This window comes from Rana temporaria, chromosome 9, assembly GCF_905171775.1.
Source record: "Rana temporaria chromosome 9, aRanTem1.1, whole genome shotgun sequence".
In the NCBI taxonomy this organism is placed as follows: domain Eukaryota; kingdom Metazoa; phylum Chordata; class Amphibia; order Anura; family Ranidae; genus Rana; species Rana temporaria.
The window spans coordinates 141,720,927-141,743,591 of record NC_053497.1 but is presented as its reverse complement, the minus strand read 5'-3'; the positions used below and the strand labels follow the sequence as shown (position 1 = coordinate 141,743,591).

General features: G+C 43.3%; 1 protein-coding gene across 1 annotated transcript in view; it reads right to left on the bottom strand.

Moving 5' to 3' along the window:
• LOC120914157 overlaps positions 1–20,984 on the bottom strand; it is a 120,281-nt gene extending 99,297 nt beyond the window's left edge. The window contains exons 1-6 of the mRNA XM_040324680.1: positions 20,378–20,984; positions 16,947–17,689; positions 13,067–13,127; positions 9,339–9,461; positions 4,001–4,620; positions 1,871–1,993 (exon numbers count right to left, since the gene is read on the bottom strand). Of these exons, the coding sequence (XP_040180614.1) occupies positions 1,871–1,993; positions 4,001–4,620; positions 9,339–9,461; positions 13,067–13,127; positions 16,947–17,634 (1,615 nt within the window). The 5' untranslated portion in view covers positions 17,635–17,689; positions 20,378–20,984. The remainder of the gene's footprint in view (positions 1–1,870; positions 1,994–4,000; positions 4,621–9,338; positions 9,462–13,066; positions 13,128–16,946; positions 17,690–20,377) is intronic.
• Between the last annotated feature and the right edge of the window lie 1,681 nt (positions 20,985–22,665).

Below are 22,665 nucleotides of genomic sequence, written 5' to 3'. Positions count from 1 at the left end.
CATATGTTAAATAAGGCTAGCTTTTGAAAGGCCTTTAATTGTGTGATAACCCTGTCTACAACCTAGTGATTCTCAGAGGTGTTAATAGGTGTCAAACTGGAAGCAGACGAAACGTCTGCTTAGGAAACTCAGTGTGTGAAGGTGGTTTGTTGTTTAAGGAATGTGCAGTGATTAGACATGATAATTGTCGGTCGGTGCCGACCTGTCTGGAATGTTTTAGTAATTAGCCTTAGTGTGTGATTAGGGGGGGTGGAGATTTCATTGTTGCTTCAATGTCTTGGACTGTATAAAAAGCTGAGAAGAAAAACCATTAAAGTCTGTCTTGTTCCAGCAGTAAGCTTGGCATGTGTGGCTTTCTGGGCGACTCCAGGGATATCCCTCCTCGTGGAATATTGGGGTGATTTTCGTTATGGGAAGAAGGGAACGTTGACGGGGATATCATTGTAATACCATCACAACAGGTACTGACTATAATGGGACACAGATGGCTGTGATCACCCTTTACCCCCCCCCCCCCCCGTGTGGGAGACGGGCGGTGGCAGATACCCTACACCTAGACCGCCACTGAATTGGGCACCATAATACATAGTTAAAACCCTGGTCTTATGTGATTTATATGTAGCACTACCCCCGCAGGAGCTGCTGGTTATATTTTGGGTGGCACGTTACCTCTATGTTCTCGCTGTCCAGGGTGAAAGGAGAGTCTGAAGAATTTCAATATCCACACAATGCACTTATTTTTCTTGGATTTATTTTGCAGAAATTTAGTAGAAAAGAAGGATGAGGGGTGGAAGGGTAGGTAGGTTCAAGTGCACAGTCACAAATAAGGAAACACTCCTGTTTCCAGCAAACAGTTCTCGTCGCCACTCTAGCCAGAGTGGGTATTGCTCACCCGGGTAGGTCCCTCTCACTGGCCTAGCAGCCGGGATGGCGCACAAAGTAAAGTACAGTCTCTGCCACTTTCCTTTCTTGATGAGACACTTTGGTCCGGAATCCCCTGCCACAAGATTAAGCACCCGGATCTCTTTAGCTTTGTTTCTTTAGAACTTTTAGATCCGACAGGCGACACTGTTAGGCCTCTCAGTGTACGGTGCATCCTTCGATGAAGTTTCCAGGCCTTCTCCCAAGGTACCAGCCTCTTGCATGGCCCTCTCCAGGATAGGTCCTTCCCTGGTTTCCTTCATCAATTGGCCTCCTCCCGCAGGACAGACAGCACAGGATCACCTTTGCAGTACAGGCCCCAGCCAGACAACTGGGCCCACCAGACGAAGCCGCAGCCCAGGGCCAACGTGGTCCCGGAGCTAGGATTCAGAACACGCACCTCAGGCCAGGTGGGCCAGGAGGCGTGAACGGACCCCGCACCAATGACGTCTGTCCCTTAAGTACCCCTCCCCAGCATGCACAGCGGGCAACCACTCCCACTACACCGTGACATTGCTGCTGCCACCCTTGGCCTGGGGTGGTAATGACACCCCCAGAAGAGCAATGGTGGATACTCTCAGCACAGCCATGACTAGAACAGAGGCTAAATTGCCCTTAATCACTCTGGTTTGAGCCAAATTGAGCCATTATCGTACAGTAATAAGAGATTTTGGTTGTATTTGTATATGTCGTTCTATGAGCGCATCGAGGCCTTTGGGTAATGACTGCGCTCCCAGTAAGCATTTTTATAAATAAATAAATAACAGCCCAGACTCCCACTAAATTTAAAGCAGCGCCTGGTCAACAGGAGCAGGGCGCTACATATAATTTGCATGAAGATATACATAATTCACCAATGTTGTGGTTTCTGTATTACCATATTCCTTTTCTAAATAAAAGTTAAAAAAAATTGCAGAAAAAAATAATTTATAGCAGGTTTTACTTTTACCCAATGATGGATGATTTCGATTGAGGGTTTGGTTTTGAGATGAAGGTCTTGTGTGACTTTCACTGCCAATGGAAGATCCAGAACCTCTCCATTCCAGCGTTGTTATAGTCAGTTCAGAGGAAACTGTGTGAACATACAGCAGTAAGGGTTTGAATCTGTATTGTAATTACATAGTGGCCAGAAATATCAGTCCAACACCATCTTTTATTTATATTCTAACTTGTATATTCAGCAGTTCTACAAACTGACACCAGGAAATCATTTATTAGAGAGTTAAAGGGTCACTAAAGGAAATTTTGCTGAAATGACTGTTTACAGGGTATAGAGACATAATAGTTAACTGATTCCTTTTAAAAATGATTAAAAATAGATAAGAACCAATCATATAATGTTACAGTTTAGTTTAGTTTTTGCTGTTGTTTCCTGGTTCTCTGATGTACAGAGACAAAGAGCCAATAGAGGGCAGTGATGCTTTGTAAAACTAAACTGGATTGGTGCTGACACACAGTAATCACACCTCCTTGATTAGTCACCACAGTGAGAAATCTCCCAGTACTGTGGTGATCAGGAAACAGACAACCAGGAAGTGTCCAGAATAGAGAGGAATTACAGCAACATCAAAGCAAAAACGAACAATGAGGACATGAAACCAGGACTGCAGTAAGGTAAAGGAAGCTATTTAGCTAAAAAAAAAAATTCCTTTAGTGACCCTTTAAGAAAGGGGTGATAAACAAGGAGGGTCAGAGATGGTTCTTCTAAAAGAAAGCATATTTGGTGTACCTTTCTCAGGGATTTCTGTGGTGCAAAATGCATTGAAATTGAAGTTCTGTCTGGTTATTGGTACACATTGGCAAGACCACACTCAGACCAGGGCTATATTTAGGCATCACGCTGGCCTATGCGCCCTAAATCAGAGTTGCTCAACCTATTAGAGATTAACCGCTTCCAGACCGCCGCATGTAGATATACGTCGGCAGAATGGCACGTACAGTCACATTGGCGTACCTGTACGTCCCTGCCTAGACGTGGGTCAGGGGTCCGATCGGGACCCCCCCCGCTACATGCGGCGGTCGGATTCCCGCGGGGAGCGATCCGGGACGACGGCGCGGCTGTTCGTTTATAGCCGCTCCGTCGCGATCGCTCCCCGGAGCTGAAGAACGGGGAGAGCCGTATGTAAACACGGTTTCCCCATGCTTCACTGTGGCGGCGCATCGATCGAGTGATCCCTTTTATAGGGAGACTCGATCGATGACGTCAGTCCTACAGCCACACCCCCCTACAGTTGTAAACACACACTAGGTGAACCTTAACTCCTACAGCGCCCCCTGTGGTTAACTCCCAAACTGCAACTGTCATTTTCACAATAAACAATGCAATTTAAATGCATTTTTTGCTGTGAAAATGACAATAGTCCCAAAAATGTGTCAAAATTGTCCGAAGTGTCCGCCATAATGTTGCAGTCACGAAATAAAACGCTGATCGCCGCCATTAGTAGTAAAAAAAATAAAATTACAAAATAGGGGATAGTTTTATTGCATTTTTATTAAACGCTATAAATTTTGCGCAAACCAATCGATAAACGCTTATTGCGATTTTTTTTACCAAAAATAGGTAGAAGAATACGTATCGGCCAAAACTGAGGAAAAAAATTGTTTTTATATATGTTTTTGGGGGATATTTATTATAGCAAAAAGTAAACAATATTGCATTTTTTTCAAAATTGTTGCTCTATTTCTGTTTATAGCGCAAAAAATAAACACAGCAGAGGTGATCAAATACCACCAAAAGAAAGCTCTATTTATGGGGAAAAAAGGACGCCAATTTTGTTTGGGAGCCACGTCGCACGACCGCGCAATTGTCTGTTAAAGCGACGCAGTGCTGAATTGTAAAAACCCTTTGGGTCATTTAGCAGCATATTGGTCCGGTCCTTAAGTGGTTAAGAGCCACTTACTGTAAATGATTTGGTAACTGGTCATGGGCCACAATAAACTATGGGGTTTTACCACCCCCAAAATGGAAATGTAACCAAGCCCTTACTGTCCTGTGCTCCCTATAGGGCGGCTTTGACACTAATGTGCTGTTGGTCAACATGTCTAAAATCTGCAAATATGCATTAACGTTACGCGTTACCTTCTGTGATTCCGCTGCCAATGGTCTCCAGGGATGAAAAGCTGCGATTGCTTTTAATTTCTTCTTTACTTTCTGAGGTACTTGGATTTTGTTCCTTCCACTCCTGGCTGGTACTGGTGAAGCTCATAGTGATTCCATCAAGACTGTTGGCCTCCTTGCCAGTACTAGAAGATAACTGCTTGTCCTTCATGGCTTGAGATGTCCGCATTGGAACAGGTCGCCTGCTGGGAAGACCACTTCTCGGAATATCAATTAACACTTTTTTTGCTACGTTTGGTGGGAAAGGTTGACGTCTGTACGGAAGGTTTGCAGTCTTTTGTCCAGCTGTTGTTGACCTTTCAGCAGTCGATGGTGAGGCAGATGTCTCGGCTGATTCAAGTGTCCTGATCCTTTCCAGAGACTTTACCTGAGGTTTTGGCAAAATATCCGATCTTATTTTAGTTGTATGAGTTCTGTCTAACAGATGTCTTTCTTGGTAGCGAACCTCTGCCTCGTGTTCCGATTCATCTTCAAAGTGCACCCTTGCTGTGTTGGGCCTCTGTTGTATCCTCTCGTAGTTGATGGCGCTCTTCTTCATGAAAATCTTTTCACTACTTTCCCCCACATTTACAATTTGTGTTCTGTCAAGAAAACTCGGATTTTAAAAAACTTCCCTTTCACAACAAACAACTTTTTTATAAATACTAAACTATAATAACTACCTAGACATACAGATGTTTTTTTTATAACACTGAACAGTTGAAACTGTATTCCTAATGATGGTTTTGATTGTATAGTTTTACTTTTCTTCTTACCCTGTAGATGTCACTGTTAATAGCAAAATGCTAACAAACGTTTAGAGCAGTATTTCTCAAAGGTGTGGCTGTAGTGATATTCTACATAGTAAACTGTAATATAAAGCGGAGTTCCACTCGTTTTTATGTTTATTAAAAGTCAGCAGCTACAAAACAAACAGCCTCTCACCTGTCCGACGGTCCAGCGATGCAGCTGCCCTAAACCATGCTCCTCTTCCCCACCTCTCCGTGGCGCCGGCATTGCAAGTGTGGGCTGTGGCAGTTTGCGGCTTCACTGCCGGGTGCACGCTGCAGATTGCACAAGTCTCGCTCACTGATACGGTGACCCCCATTTTTATATATACATTTTTATACAATTGAATTGCTCTAAGTTTTTAGCACTGTTGCGCTTTATTATATTTAGTGATATTACCGCCTTGTTTTTAGCATATTTTTACTACCAAAAATATGGCTGCCACTTTGAGTGAGACACATTTGATTAAAATTTGTGTATCTGTTTTTTGCCTACCTGGAAAATGCCTGTCTCCGTGTTGGAGACAAAAGATAAGAGGCGTCTGCAACGCCGTATTTTGTACATCTCTGATGTTGTTTAACTTTTTCCTTGTAAGTGTCCATTTGGCCTTTTAAATAAATCAGTTGTATTATACGTTTTGCACGAAGGGAGATTCTTCTTTATCCCCTTTATATGCCTGATTCCTGTGAATAAATCATGCTGGGGAGTTTGGAAGCCATCATTCTCATTTGGAACACATAACCTGGAGAGACACCACCGGCCATTACTGGATTCAAAGACCGGGAGATCCACCCCAGTTCCCCCAGGCTATTGTCAAGGCTATTTATACTCCTTACTGAGGTAAGAGTCCAGAGAGAATTGAGTGGTAGTCACAAAGATTCTCTATAGAAGACACTGTTTTTGACACTACGTTCATCACAGCCACTTCAGCACTTTATTTATTTGTTTACATAAGTTATTCTGGACGTTATTTAAGCACTTTACTTATCAGAGTTATTTCAGACTTTTTATTGCTTATTTGCCCAGTCATTTTGATATTCTGTTTATTTTGCACAGTTTGATATATTGCTTATTTTGCACAGTGATATTTGCATATGATATTAGTCAGTTTAGCACATACATACAATTCTTTTACTATTAGAAAGTTGCACTGATCACTTTTATTCATTACCAATTTTTGTGCACTGTGTACACTTTAGGTCTAGCAGCAATTTTTAACATTATTTTTTAGATTAAATGTATTCACTTGATAGCGCGAAGGACCATACCTTTCAAAACTGCAATATTGCAGTGGGCATTTTGACACTGACAATTTCGGCATGTTTTGGGAACCAGTGACACTAATACAGTGAGTAGTACAGTGCTAAAAATGTGCACTGTCACTGTACTAATGACACTGGCTGGGAAGGAGCTAACATCTTGGGGCGATCAAAGGGTTAACTGTGTACCTAACCTTTGTTTGTGTTAACTGTGTGCTGCTTTTACTAGGGGAAGGAATAAATTCTAGTCCATGCTTTTCAGGAACACAGAATCCCCCCCCCCCTTTCAGAACTGAGACATACCTTGTTTGTTTGTTTGTTTTTGTGTGTGTATTGCAGATGATCAGCGGTTGCCGAAGGACATTGAGTGCCCTGGCACCCACAGATCGGCTTCTGCTGTGAATTATTACAGCAGAGGTGGCCCGCCCGCTGCAGGAGAAAGTCCGGAACTAAGTACACTGAATCCGAAAAATATTCACATTGCTTCACTTTTTCCACATTTTGTTACAGATTTATTCCCAAATTTATTAAATTCATTATTTTCGTAAAAATTCTACAAACAATACCCTATAACGAGAAAGTGAAAGAAGCATGTTTAAAATCTTTGAAAATGTATTTAAAATAAAAAACAAAAAATAAATCACAGGTACATAAATATTTAAAGCCTTTGCTCAATACTTTGTTGCAGTACCTTTGGCACCAATTACAGCCGCAAGTCTTTTTGAGTATGATGCTACAAGCTTGACACACCTATTTTTGGGCAGTTTCTCCCATTCTTCTTTGCAGGACCTCTCAAGTTCCATCAGGTTGGATGGGGAGCGTCGGTACACAGCCATTTTCAGATCTCTCCAAAGATGTTTAATTGGGTTCAAGTCTGGGCTCTGGCTGGGCCACGCAAGGACAATCACAGAGTTGTCTTGTAGCCATTCCTTTGTTATCTTGGCTGTGTGCTTAGGGGTCCTTGTCCTGTTGGAAGATGAAACTTCGCCCCAGTCTGAGGTCCAGAGCGCTCTGGAGCTGGTTTTCATTAAGGATGTACATTGTGGCATTAATCTTTCCCTCAATCCTGACTTGTCTCTCAGTTCCTGCTGCTGCAAAAACATCCCCACATCATGATGATGCCACCACCATGCTTCACTATAGCGATGGTATTGGCCAGGTGATGAGCGGTGCCTGGTTTGCTCCAGACACGATGCTTGCCATTCAGGTTCGATTTTCGTTTCATCAGACCAGAAAATGTTGTTTCCCATGGTCTGAGAGTCCTTCAGGTGCCTTTTGGAAAACTCCAGGTTGGCTGTCATGTGCCTTTTACTGAGGAGTGGCTTCTGTCTGGCCACTCTACCATACAGGCCTGATTGGAGGAGTGCTGCAGAGATGGTTATTCTCCTCTCTTCACAGAGAAACACTGGAGCTCTGTCAGAGTGACTATCGGGTTCTTGATTACCTCCCTGACTAAGGAAGGCCCTACTCCCCCCGATCGCTCAGTTTGGCTGGGCAGGCCGCTCTAGGAAGAGTCCTGGTGGTTCCAAACTTTGTCCATTTACGGATGATGAACGTCATTGTGCTGATTGGGACCTTCAATGCTGCAGACATTTTTCTGTACCCTTCCCCAGATCTGTGCTGTGATATAATCCAGTCTTGGAGGTTTACAGACAATATCTTGGACTTCAGGGTATAGTACATGTCAGAGCACAAACCGTTAACTGTAGGACCTAATATAGACAGGTGTGTGTGTTTCCAAATCATGTCCAATCAACTGAATTTACCACAGGTGGACTCCAATCAAGTTGAAGAAACATCTCAAGGATGATCAGTGGAAACAGGATGCACCTGAGCTCAATTTTGAGTGTCATGGGAAAGGCCGGGTTCACACTTGTCCGACAAAGGCTCCGACATTGGGAACTCATGTCGCATGACGTGTGAAAATCAATGTTTCCCTATGAGAGCCGCCTTAACTGGTCCGACACAAGTCGGTCCGACTTTGAAAATGCTCCCTGTATTACTTTGGTCCGACTTTGATCCTACTTCAGCCCATTGAATATCATTGAAGTCGGATCAAAGTAGGCTCCTTGCCCTTACCATCAGAATTTTGACATCTGACTTGTGATTACAGCAGCAGTAAAAGGAATTTTTCTCACTCTGGGATTGTTTTGATTGGTCAAAGAACAAGTTAGACTATCACAAAGTCAGATCAAAGTAGTATCCTGAAAGTTGGATGGATGTAGGACCAATGTAGGACCGATGTCGCAGAGCAAAGTAGGATGAAAGTTGTACCACTGTTGTGTAGTATAGTGTGAACCCAGCCAAAGGTTGTGAATACTTATGTATATGTGATTATTTTTTTTATACGTTTGCAAAGATTTCAAACAAACTTCTTTCACGTTGTCATTATGGGGTATTGTTTTTAGAATTTTGAGGAAAATAATGCATTTAATCCATTTGGGAATAAGGCTGTAAAATAACAAAATGTGGAAAAATTGAAGCACTGTGAATACTTTCCGGATGCACTGTATAGATACGTTTTTCGGCACACAGCTGCCGCCCTGTAGCTCCCAGATCCCGCCCACCCTTGTTAAAGGGGGCTTTCAGATGGCAATAAGTCACCTGCCGCACCCCACAACCAGTGGGCCAGAATTAATGTTAAGAGGCCCTTGTCCTCATCAACATGGGGACAATGTGCTTTGGAGGGGGGATCCCAATACCCCAAAGCACCCCCAAACATGTTAAGGGCATGTGGCCTGGTTCCGTTTAGGAGAGGGTGCTCACTCGACCCCCCTCCTTTCCTGGACAGCCGGGCTGCACGCTCGGATAGGGGTCTGGTATCGACTGTGGGAGGGACCCCATGCCATTTTTTTTTAAACTTTGGTGTTTTTTCAGAATTTTTAATTGCTGGCAACTGTTTGGCTTACATTCAGCTGTCAGCAGAGAACCCTGCTGACAGCTGAAGAGTCATTGGTTGTTAAGGATGTGGCAGCCACTTTGTCGGCCCACTCCTTAGCAACCAGCTATTCTTCAAATAGAATTTGGATCAGTCAATCAATTTTCAACCGAATTCTAATTGTTCCAAAAATTTTTAAATTTGTCAGAAAACTGATGTACACAAACGAATGTAAAAGTCCGGATCCGTTTTTAATCCGATTTTCTAACATAAAAAAGTGACTGAACGGATGAAGCAAATGGAGCGCCCGTGTGAAAGGGGCCTAAAGCTGAAACTTTTTTATTTTATTTAGATAGTCCCTCTACACCAAGCTGTATAAAGAAAAAGTACTTACACATTCTCTGGTAATACTGTATGATCTGCCTTCATTGGTCCAGCGTGTGCCTTTGGCTTGGCAGAGAATTTTTTAATTATGTCACTTGAAGCGGGAGCATCATGAGGACTCCTGATTTTTGGCCTTAGAGATATGAGAATAAAGATATTAGTCTCATCTCACAATAGCACTGTTTTTTTACTGCCTACACACTTAGGCCCAGATTCTCAAAGAAGCGCCTATCGTTAGGCGGGCGTAGCGTATCTCAGATACACTACGCCGCCGTAACTTAGAGCGGCAGGTCCCGTATTTAGAAAGGACTTGCGCTCTAAGTTACGGCGGCGTAGTGTAAATGGGCCGGCGTAAGCCCGCCTAATTCAAACTAGGCTGGTAGGGGTCGTGTTGTATGTAAATGATTGGTGACCCCACGTAAATTACGCGCTTTAAGAACGGCGCATGCGCGCGCATGCTCAGTACCACGTGGAATTTTCAAAGTAAATTACGCCCGCTCAATGCTTAGTCGACGTGAACGTAACCTACACCCAGCCCCATTCACGGACGACTTACGCAAACAACGTAAAATACGACGCTGTTCGTACGTTTCCGACGTCCATACCTAACATGACTTACCCCTGCTTTATGAGGGGTAACTTTACGCCGGTCTGACGCCTTACGTAAACGACGTATTTTGATACGCCTGGCGCACGTATGTTCGTGAATCGGCATATCTAGCTCATTTGCATATTCGACGCGGAAATATATGGAAGCGCCCCTAGCGGCCAGCGTAAATATGCCCCCCACGATACGACAGCGTAAGAGACTTACGCCGCTCGTATCTAGGCAACAGTGAGGCGTATCTGATTCTATGAATCAGGCGCAGAGATGCAACGCCTCACACTCAGAGTTACGACGGCGTATCTGGACACTTATTGAACTGAACCAGGCCACATGCCCTTAACATAGGGAATGTACCTTGCCCAGGGAGACCTCTTTGGCAGAAGGACTTGTGCATAGTTGATGAGGACAAGGGACTCTTCCGCACAACTCTGGTCATTGGTTGCGGGGGTCTACGGACGGACGGCTTACTATAATTTGGAACCCCCTTTAAAACTAAACCCCATGTCCAAAGCCCCCCTACTCACTCACATAAAAAAATAAAAGTGGCAAGTAAAATGTAAAGTAAAAGTAAACTGACAAGGTACCCTCCCTATGTTAAGGGCATGTGGCCTGGTTAAGCTGGGGTGTTGGGCGCACGCTCGACAGGCTGTATTTATGGAAATGGATCTTGTATGAATTTTTTGGAGGAGCCCCAAGCCTTTCTTTCCTTGTTTTTAGCTTGAGGATTCCCCTAAAATCCATAGCATTGTTTTTATCCCCGTCAGTTTTTTGTTTTTTTTACATTCAGCTGTAGTAATAGCACTGCCTAATGATGAATACTCATTTAGTTCCTTAGTTCGCTGAACAACCATAACAATCTGGTCCAAGCAGGGGTTTGGACCAAACCGGCAGCTCATCCCAAGGGCCAGATTCACAAAGAGATACGACGGTGTATCTACAGATACACCATCGTATCTCTGACTTACACTGGTCCTATCTATGCGCCTGATTCATAGAATCAGATACGCATAGATAGGACTAAGATCTTACAGTGTTACACTGTGTTACACTGTCGGATCTTTTTTTCAATTTAAAAATGGCGCCGGGGGCGTTCCCGCTGATTTACGATAAATAATATGTAAATCAGCGAGATACGCAAATTCACGAACTTACGCGGACCCGACGCAGTCTTCTTACGACGTTTCCGTAGCGGCGTACCCGTCGTATACTTACCCCTTCTTTTATCAGGCGCAGCCAATGTTAAGTATAGCCGGCGTTCCCGCGTCAAATTTTAATTTTTTAACGTCGTTTGCGTAAGTCGTTCTCGAATACGGACGGACGTCGTTTACGTAAGCGTCGAAACCACTGACGTCCTAGCGACGTCAGTGGGAGCAATGCACGCCGGGAAATTTCGCGGACGGCGCATGCGCATTTAAATCGGCGCGGGAACGCGCCTGATTTAAATAGTACACTCCCCTAGCCGCGGAATTTGAATTCCGCCGGGGGATTTAGGATCCGCCGTCGCAAGTTTGGAGGTAAGTGGTTTGTGAATTAGCCACTTGCCTCCTAAACTTGCGGGAGCGGATCTTAATTCACGTAGATCGAGCGGATCTATAGATCCGCTGAGCTACGTGAATCTGGCCCCTAGTGTTTGGTAGTCCACTGAGGTTTGCTGAGAACAATGGAAATTGATAACAGCCACACAAGCAAAGTGTACAGGAAGTTATTAATTCACAAGATTTTTGGCAGAATAAGCAGATCAACAATAACAAAACATGTTCAGTTGTATATTCAACAGACCTAAAGAGAGTAAATAGGAAAAATAATTTGTTAGGGTTTACATACACCTAGCCCCCCCCCCCCCCACCCCTCTCCAGTCTTACACTCACCTGCCCCTGAGTGAGATATCGCTCACTAGATCAGAGGAAAAAATTCCCTGCCTGGGCCTGCGTGCTGCTTAATGGACCACCATTAATAAAATATATGTGTTTTAAAGAGGCATTTAAAGTGTAATGCCGCGTACACACGGTCATTTTATGTGATGAAAAAAAATGACGTTTTTAAAAACGTCACTTTAATTGACCGTGTGTGGGGGAAAACGTCGTTTTATGTCTTCTAAAAAACTACCAAAAAAAATTGAAGCATGCTTCAATTTTATGTGTCGTTTTTCAAAACGTCAACTTTTACTTCACAGAAATTGACCGTGTGTAGCAAAAACGTCGTTTAAAACGAAGTTTTTTCATCCGCGCATGCCCAGAAGCTACTTATGAAGCAAGCTTCAATGGAAAAACGTGGTGGAACGTAACCTCGCTTTGCTAGAACATTGTGAGAAAAACGATGGTGTGTAGGCAACTTCGTCTTTGAAAATTGAAGTTTCAAAAACGTTGTTTTTTACTTCACAGAAAATGTCGTTTTTCTTCATCACATAAAGTGATGGTGTGTATGCGGCATAAATACTGCTACTTGTCGGGATGGTGATGTTTGAAACTGTTTGGGGGGAGGGGGCTCTACCTCCTGTCTATAGAGTACTGGTTGTTTTAACCTTTGTTATTATTTTGTCCCCGCAATGTCAAGGGGACCTTGCATACTTTGTACCTCTGCAAACTAAATAAAAAAAATTGTTGGATTAAAAAAAAAAAAAAAAGTGTAAATACAAAGATGAAAATCCTCCTACATACAGTAAATTGTACCTGTCTTTTTACAGCTGTCTTTCCCCTACAGCCATTCAAAGTGCACAATTTACCCAGGATCTCTCCACTCTGAAAGGCAGGGGGCGGAGAGCTGAAGTTACATCAGTGAGGAGAGCTTTGAGAGCTGATTGGAGGGGAGGGGAGGGACACCCCCCCCCCCTTCACACAGCACACAGGAACAGAGCTAAGGCTGTCAATCAGCTGAAGCTCTCTCTCCTGTCTCCAATTTTCTCTTGGTGTCAGGAAAACTTGTCAGAAGTGAGGAAGGAGGTAGAATACAGAAATGACACTTAGTACTCTGGATTGAGACAAGTACTCACTAAAGAGGGATATGCTTTGTTCATATATCATGTCTGAGGTTTACAACCACAATTTAGGTAGTAGAATATGTTTTTTTATACAGTAAAATAACCGAGAAAGAGTGTATGTATACTATTATATAACATATACAATATACTGTACCGGAATACTTTTATGGGTGTGCACATGGAAACGCCAGAGTCATCGTCTGATACAGCAGTACCTAGAAACAGGAGGATAATAAAAAGGTTTGAGAGTGATAGGTCTGTTATATTATAATGATAATGTTGTTTGTTGCTATATGGAGGATTATAGACACATGGAATGCTGCCCATATGCAAACATTTTAAAAACCAGAGCAGAAAGCCAAACATTAATATGATAATAAATGAAAAAGAAAAACATTTTCTAATAGAAACATTGAAGCGGTCACTGCTGACATACTTGCTTCAAGCGGGAGTTCACCCAATTAAGTTTTTTTTTCTCTTTTCCCCTTAGATGGATGCTCGTTTTGTCTAGGGGAATCGGCTAGTTGTTTTAAAATATGAGCCGTACTTACTGTTTTCGAGATGCATCTTCTCCATCACTTCCGGGTATGGGTCTTCGGGAGCGGGCGTTCCTTCTTGATTGACAGTCTTCCGAGAGGCTTCCGACGGTCGCATCCATCGCGTCACTAGTAGCCGAAAGAAGCCGAACGTCGGTGCGGCTCTATACTGCGCCTGCGCACCGACGTTCGGCTTCTTTCGGAAAATCGTGACGCGATGGATGCGACCGTTAGAAGCCTCACAGAAGACTGTCAATCAAAATAGAAACGCCCATACCCGGAAGCGGCGGAGAAGATGCATCTCGTAAACGGTAAGTACGGCTCATATTTTAAAACAACTAGCCGATTCCCCTAGACAAAACGAGCATCAGCTATGGGGAAAAATAGTTATGTATGGGTGAACCTCTGTTTTCAATACAAGAGTCAGCATGAAAACCAAAATGATAGTTTGCGTTTTCTTTAAATATGACTCACTGGCAGTTTGTGTGTATATATATATATTTTTTTTTTACTTTTGCTTGTTTTTTATTTAGAGTGTTCCTGATACCTCCCACAATCCAATAACATTCATTGGTGCCTTTAAAAACATGTTCTAGAGCAGTCATTCTCAAAGGCCAGATGTAGTCTTTTGCATGCATTTAAGTGGCCACTGTTCCTCCCGCTGACACCAATGATGGGACACAATACCTCCCAGTTACACCAACAATTGGACACAATACCTATCACTGAAACCATTGATGGAGCACTATTCCCTTCTCTGCCACCAACAGTGGGGCACAATTTGTCCCACTGTTGCCAGTGATGGGTCATCATTTCTCCCACTTACAGCAAGGATGGGGCACAATTCCTCCCACTGACACCAATAATGAAGAACCATTCCTTCAAATTATACCAACAATAGGGCACTATTTCTCCCACTGACACCAATGATGGAGCATTACTCATCCTTCCACTGACCACAGGCACTTGATAGTTGTTACTCTCACCGACCAACATCTCTGGGGCATATTCATCACTCACTGACCATTGAGCCTGCAGTATTGTTTCTTTCCCTTGAAGCTAATGCATTTTCTACTCCCACTGGCCACAGTCTGGCTCTCATTATTTCTTAACCACTTAAGCCCCGGACCAATATGCAGCCTAAAGACCAAAGGTGTTTTTACAGTTCGGGACTGCGTCGCTTTAACAGACAATTGCGCGGTCGTGCGACGTGGCTCCCAAACAAAATTGGCGTCCTTTTTTCCCCACAAATAGAGCTTTCTTTTGGTGGTATTTGATCACATCTGCGGTTTTTAGTTTTTGCGCTATAAACAAAAATAGAGCGACAATTTTGAAAAAAAAGCAATATTTTTTACTTTTTGCTGTAATAAATATCCCCCAAAAACATATATAAAAACATTTTTTTTCCTCAGTTTAGGCCGATACGTATTCTTCTACCTATTTTTAGTAAAAAAAATCGCAATAAGCGTTTATCGATTGGTTTGCGCAAAATTTATAGTGTTTACAAAATAGGGGATAGTTTTATTGCATTTTTATTTTTTATTTTTTTTTTACTACTAATGGCGGCGATCAGCAATTTTTTTCGTGACTGCGACATTATGGCGGACACTTCGGACAATTTTGACACATTTTTGGGACCATTGTCATTTTCACAGCAAAAAATGCATTTAAATTGCATTCTTTATTGTGAAAATGACAGTTGCAGTTTGGGAGTTAACCACAGGTGGCGCTGTAGGAGTTAGGGTGCACCTAGTATGTGTTTACAACTGTTTGGGGGTGTGGCTGTAGGAATGACGTCATCGATCGTGTCTTCCCTATAAAGGGAATGACGCGATCGATGCGCCGCCATAGTGAAGGACGGGGAAGCCGTGTTTACACACGGCTCTCCTCGTTCTTCAGCTCCGGGGAGCGATCGCGACGGAGCGGCTATAAACAAATAGCCGCGCCGTGGTCCCGGATCGCTCCCCGAGCGGACCCGACCTCCGCATGTAGCGGGGTGGGTCCCGATCGGACCCCCCACCCGCTAATAGGCGAGGACGTACCTGTACGCCCATGTGCCTGTAAGTGCCATATTGTGGACGTATATGTACATGGGCTGGTCCTTAAGTGGTTAAGGACAGTGAATTGACCCTCTGTTTAAAAAGTTTGGGGACCCTTGTTCTACAGTATATACAGTGCCTTGAAAAAATATTCATACCCCTTGCAATTTTCCACATTTTGTCATGTTACAACCAAAAACGTAAATGTATTTTATTGGGATTTTATGTGATAGACCAACACAAAGTGACATAATTGTGAAGCGGAAGAAAAATGATAAATGGTTTTCAAAATCTTTTACAAATAAATATGTAAAAAGTGTGGTGTGCATTTGTATTCAACACCCTTTTAATCCAACACCCTCAACTAAAATCAAGTGGAGGAACCAATTGCATTCAGAAGTCACCTAAATAGTAAATAGAGTCCACCTGTGTGTAATTTCATCTCAGTATAAATACAGCTGTGAAGCCCCTTCAAGTTTGTTAGAGAACCTTAGTGAACATACGGCATAATGAAGGCCAAGGAACACACTAGACAAGTCAGGGATAAAGTTGTGGAGAAGTTTAAAGCAGGGTTAGGTTATAAAAAAATATCCCAAGCTTTGAACATCTCACGGAGCTCTGCTCAATCCATCATCCAAAAATTGAAAGAGTATGGTACAACTGCAAACCTACCAACAAATGGCCGTCCACCAAACTGACTGGCCGGGCAAGGAGAGCATTAATCAGAGAAGCAGCCAAAAGTCCCATGGAGGAGCTGCAGAGATCCACAACTCAGACTCGGGGGGGTGAATACAAATGCAAGCCAATCTTTTTGAATATAATATTTATAGAAACATTTTAAAACTATTTATAATTTTCCTTCTACTTCAGATTTATGTGCCACTTTGTGTTGATCTATCACAGGGGTCTCCAAACTTTTCAAATAAAGGGCCAGTATATTGTCCTTCAGACTTTAGAAAGACCGGATTGTGGCCAGCACAGAAGAAAATGTCCTGGGCCCACCGTCAGTGAAAATAAATATGGCCTCAGGGTTGGTGGTCAGTAGGAGGAAGAGTACTGCCCCTATTAGTAGGAGAAATAGTATCCCATTATTGTTATCAGTGGAAGAAATCGTTCCTGAATAGTGCCTCATATCAGTGGGAGGAATAGTGCCTAAAGGGCCAGATAAAGGCTAGCAAAGGGCCACATCTGGCCCTCAGGCTGCAGTTTGGAGACCCCTGGTCTACCACATAAAATCCCAATATAATACATTTAAGTTTTTGGTTGTAACATGACAAAATGTGAAAACATTTCAAGAGGTATGAATACTTTTTCAAGGCACTGTATGTGCATGTTTAGGTATATTGGATTGTAAGCATCTCTATGGGGTTCTTTACAGATTTAGGAAAAATAGATCATTTATTTCACTTCTCTAGGCAAAATCAATACATTGTAGTGACTTTTTAGGATACACATTTACCATTCCTGTATAAGAAGTCATTGTTCTTGGGCTGGTCTGTCATTAACTTTCCAGGTTTGCTGGGCAAAAGTTCTTTCATGATGGTTCCCAAAGCATCAGGCTTAGGCTTGGAAACATTTGCAGGTGCTACTGAACGATCTCCAGTAGATATACTTTCATTAGAAGACCTGATCTCTGCTGGTTTTTGTTTTTTGCTTAGTATTACTGTAGGGCTTTGAATATTCTTCACCTCATTGTTGACTTTCAGCCTGTTTTGTAGCTCAGCTTTGTTTTGCTGAACTTGAGTGTGTAGATTTGGCAGATGAAATGAAGCCTGGTTCTGAGCAGCCAAGTATTCCCTTTTATTCCATATGGGCACAAGTTTGGTTTTATCCCGGACAATGACAGCGCCTGCATTCCTTGGGAACGTTTCCACTTCCTGTTTCTGCTCATTTTGAAATTTTTGTAACTTCACCTTGGACAGGAAACTGTCAGGAGTCCATCTCTGAGGACCACTGCTAAAGGGACTGGGTAGAATCCCCTGTGGTGCCGGAGAAGGTGTTCTATCCAGACGTGGGAGTTTATGAACTGATCCATCTCCTTTGCCCAGCTCAGTTGCGACAGTGAATGTGTTGGGATATTTTCTGCGAAGATCATTGTAGAATCCATCTAAACTTTTGTTACTGGTGTTCGAAACATCCATTAACATGGCTTCCAGGTGATTCCCTCTGTGTTATTTTAATCATTATATCACAGTATTTTTTCTATGGAGGAAAAAAATGTATATAATAGTTTATTTTATATCGATCGGCTTATCTAATGGTGTACAAGGCTAAGTGCTGTTTGCATCCAAACTGGCCCCTTAAAGTGATTCTAAGGCCCCTTTCACACTAGGGCGGTGGGTGCGTCAGCGATAAAGCAATGCTATTTTTAGCGGCGCTTTGCCGTCAATTTTGTGCCGCTATTCAACCACCAGAAGGGCGCTTTTACCCCCGCTAGCGGCCAAGAAAGGGTTAAAACCACTGCAAAGCGCCTCTGCAAATTGGTTGCGGCTTAAACCACATCCAATTTGCATAACATTATAAAAATACATTGATTTTAATGAGGCTGGTTCACATATGTGCGATGCATTCGCACTGCGCATTGCCCAAAAAAACATGTGCGTTTTCTAGGCATTGCGGTGCCGCTCAGGTGCAAATTCAGTCCCATTATCTTCTATGGGCACGCATCTGATTCGCAGATGTGTTCAGTTCTCATCAGGATTTCTCTCCTCCTCCTCGCTACACTTCTCCCCCTCTCCCAGGTCTCCAAATTCGCAGCTAAAACAGAGATGATCTGCTGAACAGCTCTCTTATCTCTTTGCAGAGATAAGAGAGCTGGAATTCACACCGCACAAGTGTGAACCAAGCCTAAGAGCCGGTTCACACTTAGACGGCACGACTTTGGGGGCGACTCCGCAAGGCGTACTAAAGACGACTTCAGAGGCGATCTGCAAACTGACCTCTGTATAGAAGTCAATGCAGGTCACCCCGAGCCGCCCCCGAAGTCGTACAAGAACCTTTTTCTAAGTCGGAGCGACATGCATCGCTCCTATTAGAACGGTTCTATTGCATAGAATGGGACGCAAATGATCTGTGATCGCAGTGTCACATATTGAGGTAAAGAGCCATTCAGCGGGGCCAATCACAGCTGATCATGGATGTAAACAGAAGTCAGTGACTAGCGCTCCTTTTGCTGACAGCATGAGGAGAGAAGAGAAGAGAAAAGCCTATAACCGCCTTTTGTAAAAGGGACATTTACACTTATAATCAGGGCACTGATTATCAGTGCAGTCCCAACAGTGCCCACCAGTGCCTTCTCATTGGTTTCACCCATCAGTGCCACCTCACCAGTGCCGCCTCACCAGTGCCCATCATTGCAGCCTCATCAGTGAAGGAGAAAAATTACCAAAATTGTATAACAAACTATGACATTTTTATTTTTTTTTGGTCTTTCTTAGTTTATTTACCAAGAAAAAAAAACCCAGTGGTGAATAAATACCACCAAAAGAAAGCTAAAAAATGTGTTTGGGTATAGTCGCAATTGTCATTCAAAGTGCAACAGCGCTGAAAATTGGCCTGGGCAGTAACGGGGTAAAAGTGCCAAGTAGGCAAGTGATTAAGGTCCTCTTGCTTACCTATAAGGCTCTTCACGGCTTGGCTCCCCATTATCTGTCTGAACTTATATCTATTTACCCCCCCCCCCCCCCCTTACCCCCGTAACCTCTGCTCCTCAAATTCTGGCCTTCTGTGTGTGTCCCCGACTGACATACACTTGATGGGAGACAGAGCCTTCTCCTGCTACACACCAAAGGCCAGATTCACGTAGATCAGCGGATCTATAGATACGTGATTTAAGATCCGCTCCCGCAAGTTTGAGAGGCAAGTGGCTAATTCACAAACCACTTACCTCCAAACTTGCGGCGGCGGATCCTAAATCCCCCGGCGGAATTCAAATTCCGCGGCTAGGGGGAGTGTACTATTTAAATCAGGCGCGTTCCCGCGCCGATTTAAATGCGCATGCGCCGTCCGGGGAATTTCCCGGCGTGCATTGCTCCCACTGACGTCACTAGGACATCAGTGGTTTCGACGTGAGCGTGACTTGCGACGCGCGTGTTTGTGAATCGGCGTACGCAAACGACGTTAGAAAATTCAAATTCGACGCGGGAACGCCGGCTATACTTAACATTGGCTGCCCCTGATAAAAGCAGGGGTAAGTATACGACGGGAAAGCCGCTACGGAAACGTCGTAAGAAGACTGCGTTGGGTCCGCGTACGTTCGTGAATTTGCGTATCTCGCTGATTTACATATTATTCAAGGTAAATCAGCGGGAACGCCCCCGGCGCCATTTTTAAATCGAAAATAAGATCCGACAGTGTAACACATTGTAACACTGTCGGATCTAAGCCCTATCTCTGCGTAACTGATTCTATGAATCAGGCGCATAGATAGGACCAGTGTAAGTCAGAGATACGATGGTGTATCTGTAGATACACCGTCGTATCTCTTTGTGAATATGGCCCCAAAACTCTGGAATTCATTTCTAAAGAACATCAGAGAGTCATATTCCCCAAGCTCATTCCAATCAAATCTAAAAACTTTTTTCTATAGACAAGCTTTCATGTAGTTGTCCCTTTTTTCTTTTGTTTTTTCCTGTGTATTTCTTCTTCTTTCCTTTTTAAAGCACTTTGAGAAGCTACCTTTAAAAGACGCCATATAAAATAAACCTTATTATTATTAATATTATTATTCTGCAAATAAATATATGAACTCCAATCTGTAGAAATCCTGAAATTAGGTGCTTCGTTCTTACTGCAATAGAAGTAATTGTACATATTATTTTTAGATGGCATGAATGGTTCAAAATGAAAAATTAGTACAATTCTATAGGAGCCAGCCAACTTCATACATACCTGAACACAGGGCTCTTTTTAAAACTTGACAGCAGCAGATAGTTTGGCATATTCATTTGCATGTTCTATCCAGCCAGGGAGGTTTTATGGATGTAACACTGATGTTCTCTTTGGGTCATCTGCAGCCACTAGTGAGGCGTGTTTTTGGCCCATGTGTTTGCAGAGCCTGTAGGTGTGATTTAGTCAGTTATGGGGTGTGATTGTTGTATGCTGCTGTCATGGTTGCAGGTCCTGGACAAAGATCTTGTGTTGGAATGTATCAATTCATTGTGCAAATGATAGAGAAGGTGGAGCAAATTGTACCTGCTAGGCCACCTGTCCAGCCATCAATAAACTCCTGTGTTTACATTGATGTGGAGGTGCATTGCCTATTATTCAGCAGATGGTTCAGGTAATCCACTAAAAAAAAAACACTTCAGGCAAAACACAAAATTCAGTTGTAATTCTGCAAGATTATTATTTAAGAATTTCCATCTTCTCTTCGAAGCATTATGTGGAATAGAAGGACAGTTTTGTCTCCCATGAATTTTTACCATATTGGAGTCAGAGTGGAAGGCAAATGTATTGTGGTTTAACCACTTAAGGACCGGACCAATATGCTGCTAAATGACCCAAGGGGTTTTTACAATTCGGCACTGTGTCGTTTTAACAGACAATTGCGCGGTCGTGCGACGTGGCTCCCAAACAAAATTGACATCCTTTTTTCCCCACAAATAGAGCTTTCTTTTGGTGGTATTTAATCACCTCTGCGGTTTTTATTTTTTGCGCTATAAACAAAAATAGAGCGACAATTTTTAAAAAAATGCAATATTTTTTACTTTTTGCTATAATAAATATCCCCCAAAAACATATATATATAAAAAAAAAATGTCCTCAGTTTAGGCCGATACGTATTCTTCTACCTATTTTTGGTAAAAAAAATCGCAATAAGCGTTTATGGATTGGTTTGCGCAAAATTTATAGCGTTTACAAAATAGGGGATAGTTTTATTATTTTACTACTAATGGCGGCAATCAGCGATTTTTTTCATGACTGCGACATTATGGCGGACACTTCGGACAATTTTGACACATTTTTGGGATCATTGTCATTATCACAGCAAAAAATGCATTTAAATTGCATTGTTTTTTGTGAAAATGACAGTTGCAGTTTGGGAGTTAACCACAGGGGGCGCTGTAGGAGTTAGGGTTCACCTAGTGTGTTTACAACTGTAGGGGGGTGTGTCTGTAGGACTGACATCATCGATCGAGTCTCCCTATAAAAGGGATCACTCGATCGATGCAGCGCCACAGTGAAGCATGGGGAAGCCGTGTTTACATACGGCGCTCCCCGTTCTTCAGCTCCGGGGAGCGATCGCGACGGGGCGGCTATAAACATCCCGGATCGCTCCTGAAGCCACGGGAACCGCCGCATGTACGGGGGGGGGGGGGGGTCCCGATCGGACCCCGACCCACGTCTAGGCAGGGACGTACAGGTGCGCTAATGTGCCTGTCCGTGCCATTCTGCCGACGTAAATGTACATGTGGCGGTCCGGAAGTGGTTAAAGATCTTTTTTATCAGGGTTACTCTTAAGCCTCGTACACACGGTATGATTGTTGGCCAACTGAGTGTCCGACTTTTGTCAAAAGGGCGTGTGCCAGGATCTTGTCTTGCATACTAACGGTACACAATTGTCGTGCCACAAACACGAACGTAGTGATGTACTACGAGGAAGTCCAGCTCTTGAGCGCCACCCTTTGGGCCCCTTCTGCTAATTTTGTGTTTGGTGAGCATTGATTCTGAGCATGCGTGTTTGTACTTTCGACTTTTGTGTGGCGGATTTGTGTACAGACCATACGAAAATCTGACAAAATTTTACAAGCATGTCATCCAACATTTGTTAGCCAAAAGTTGGACAACAATTGTCAAAAGGAGCGTACTAACGGTCAGATTTTAGGACATCGTTCTGTCAAAAGACAATCCCCTGCCAACCATCGTATCGTGTGTAGGAGGCTTTACTCTTTCCCTGCTGGATCCTTCCCTACTTTTAACCCCTGGTGTCTGGAACATTTTTGCTATTTTTCCCTTTTTTTTTAGAACAGAAGATAGCGGAGGAGACCCGGCAGAAGACAGAGGGAGAAGTACCAGAGAGAGAGTGGAGAAGAAGTCAGAAGAGACCCCGGAGCTGCCTAATAAATTACTTTAAAAACCTGTGTAGTGTGTTTTATTTTTGACACTTTTTTCCAGGTGAATGGGTAGGGGTACAATGTGCCCCATAATCATTCACATAGGGTGGGGGGCCGGGATCT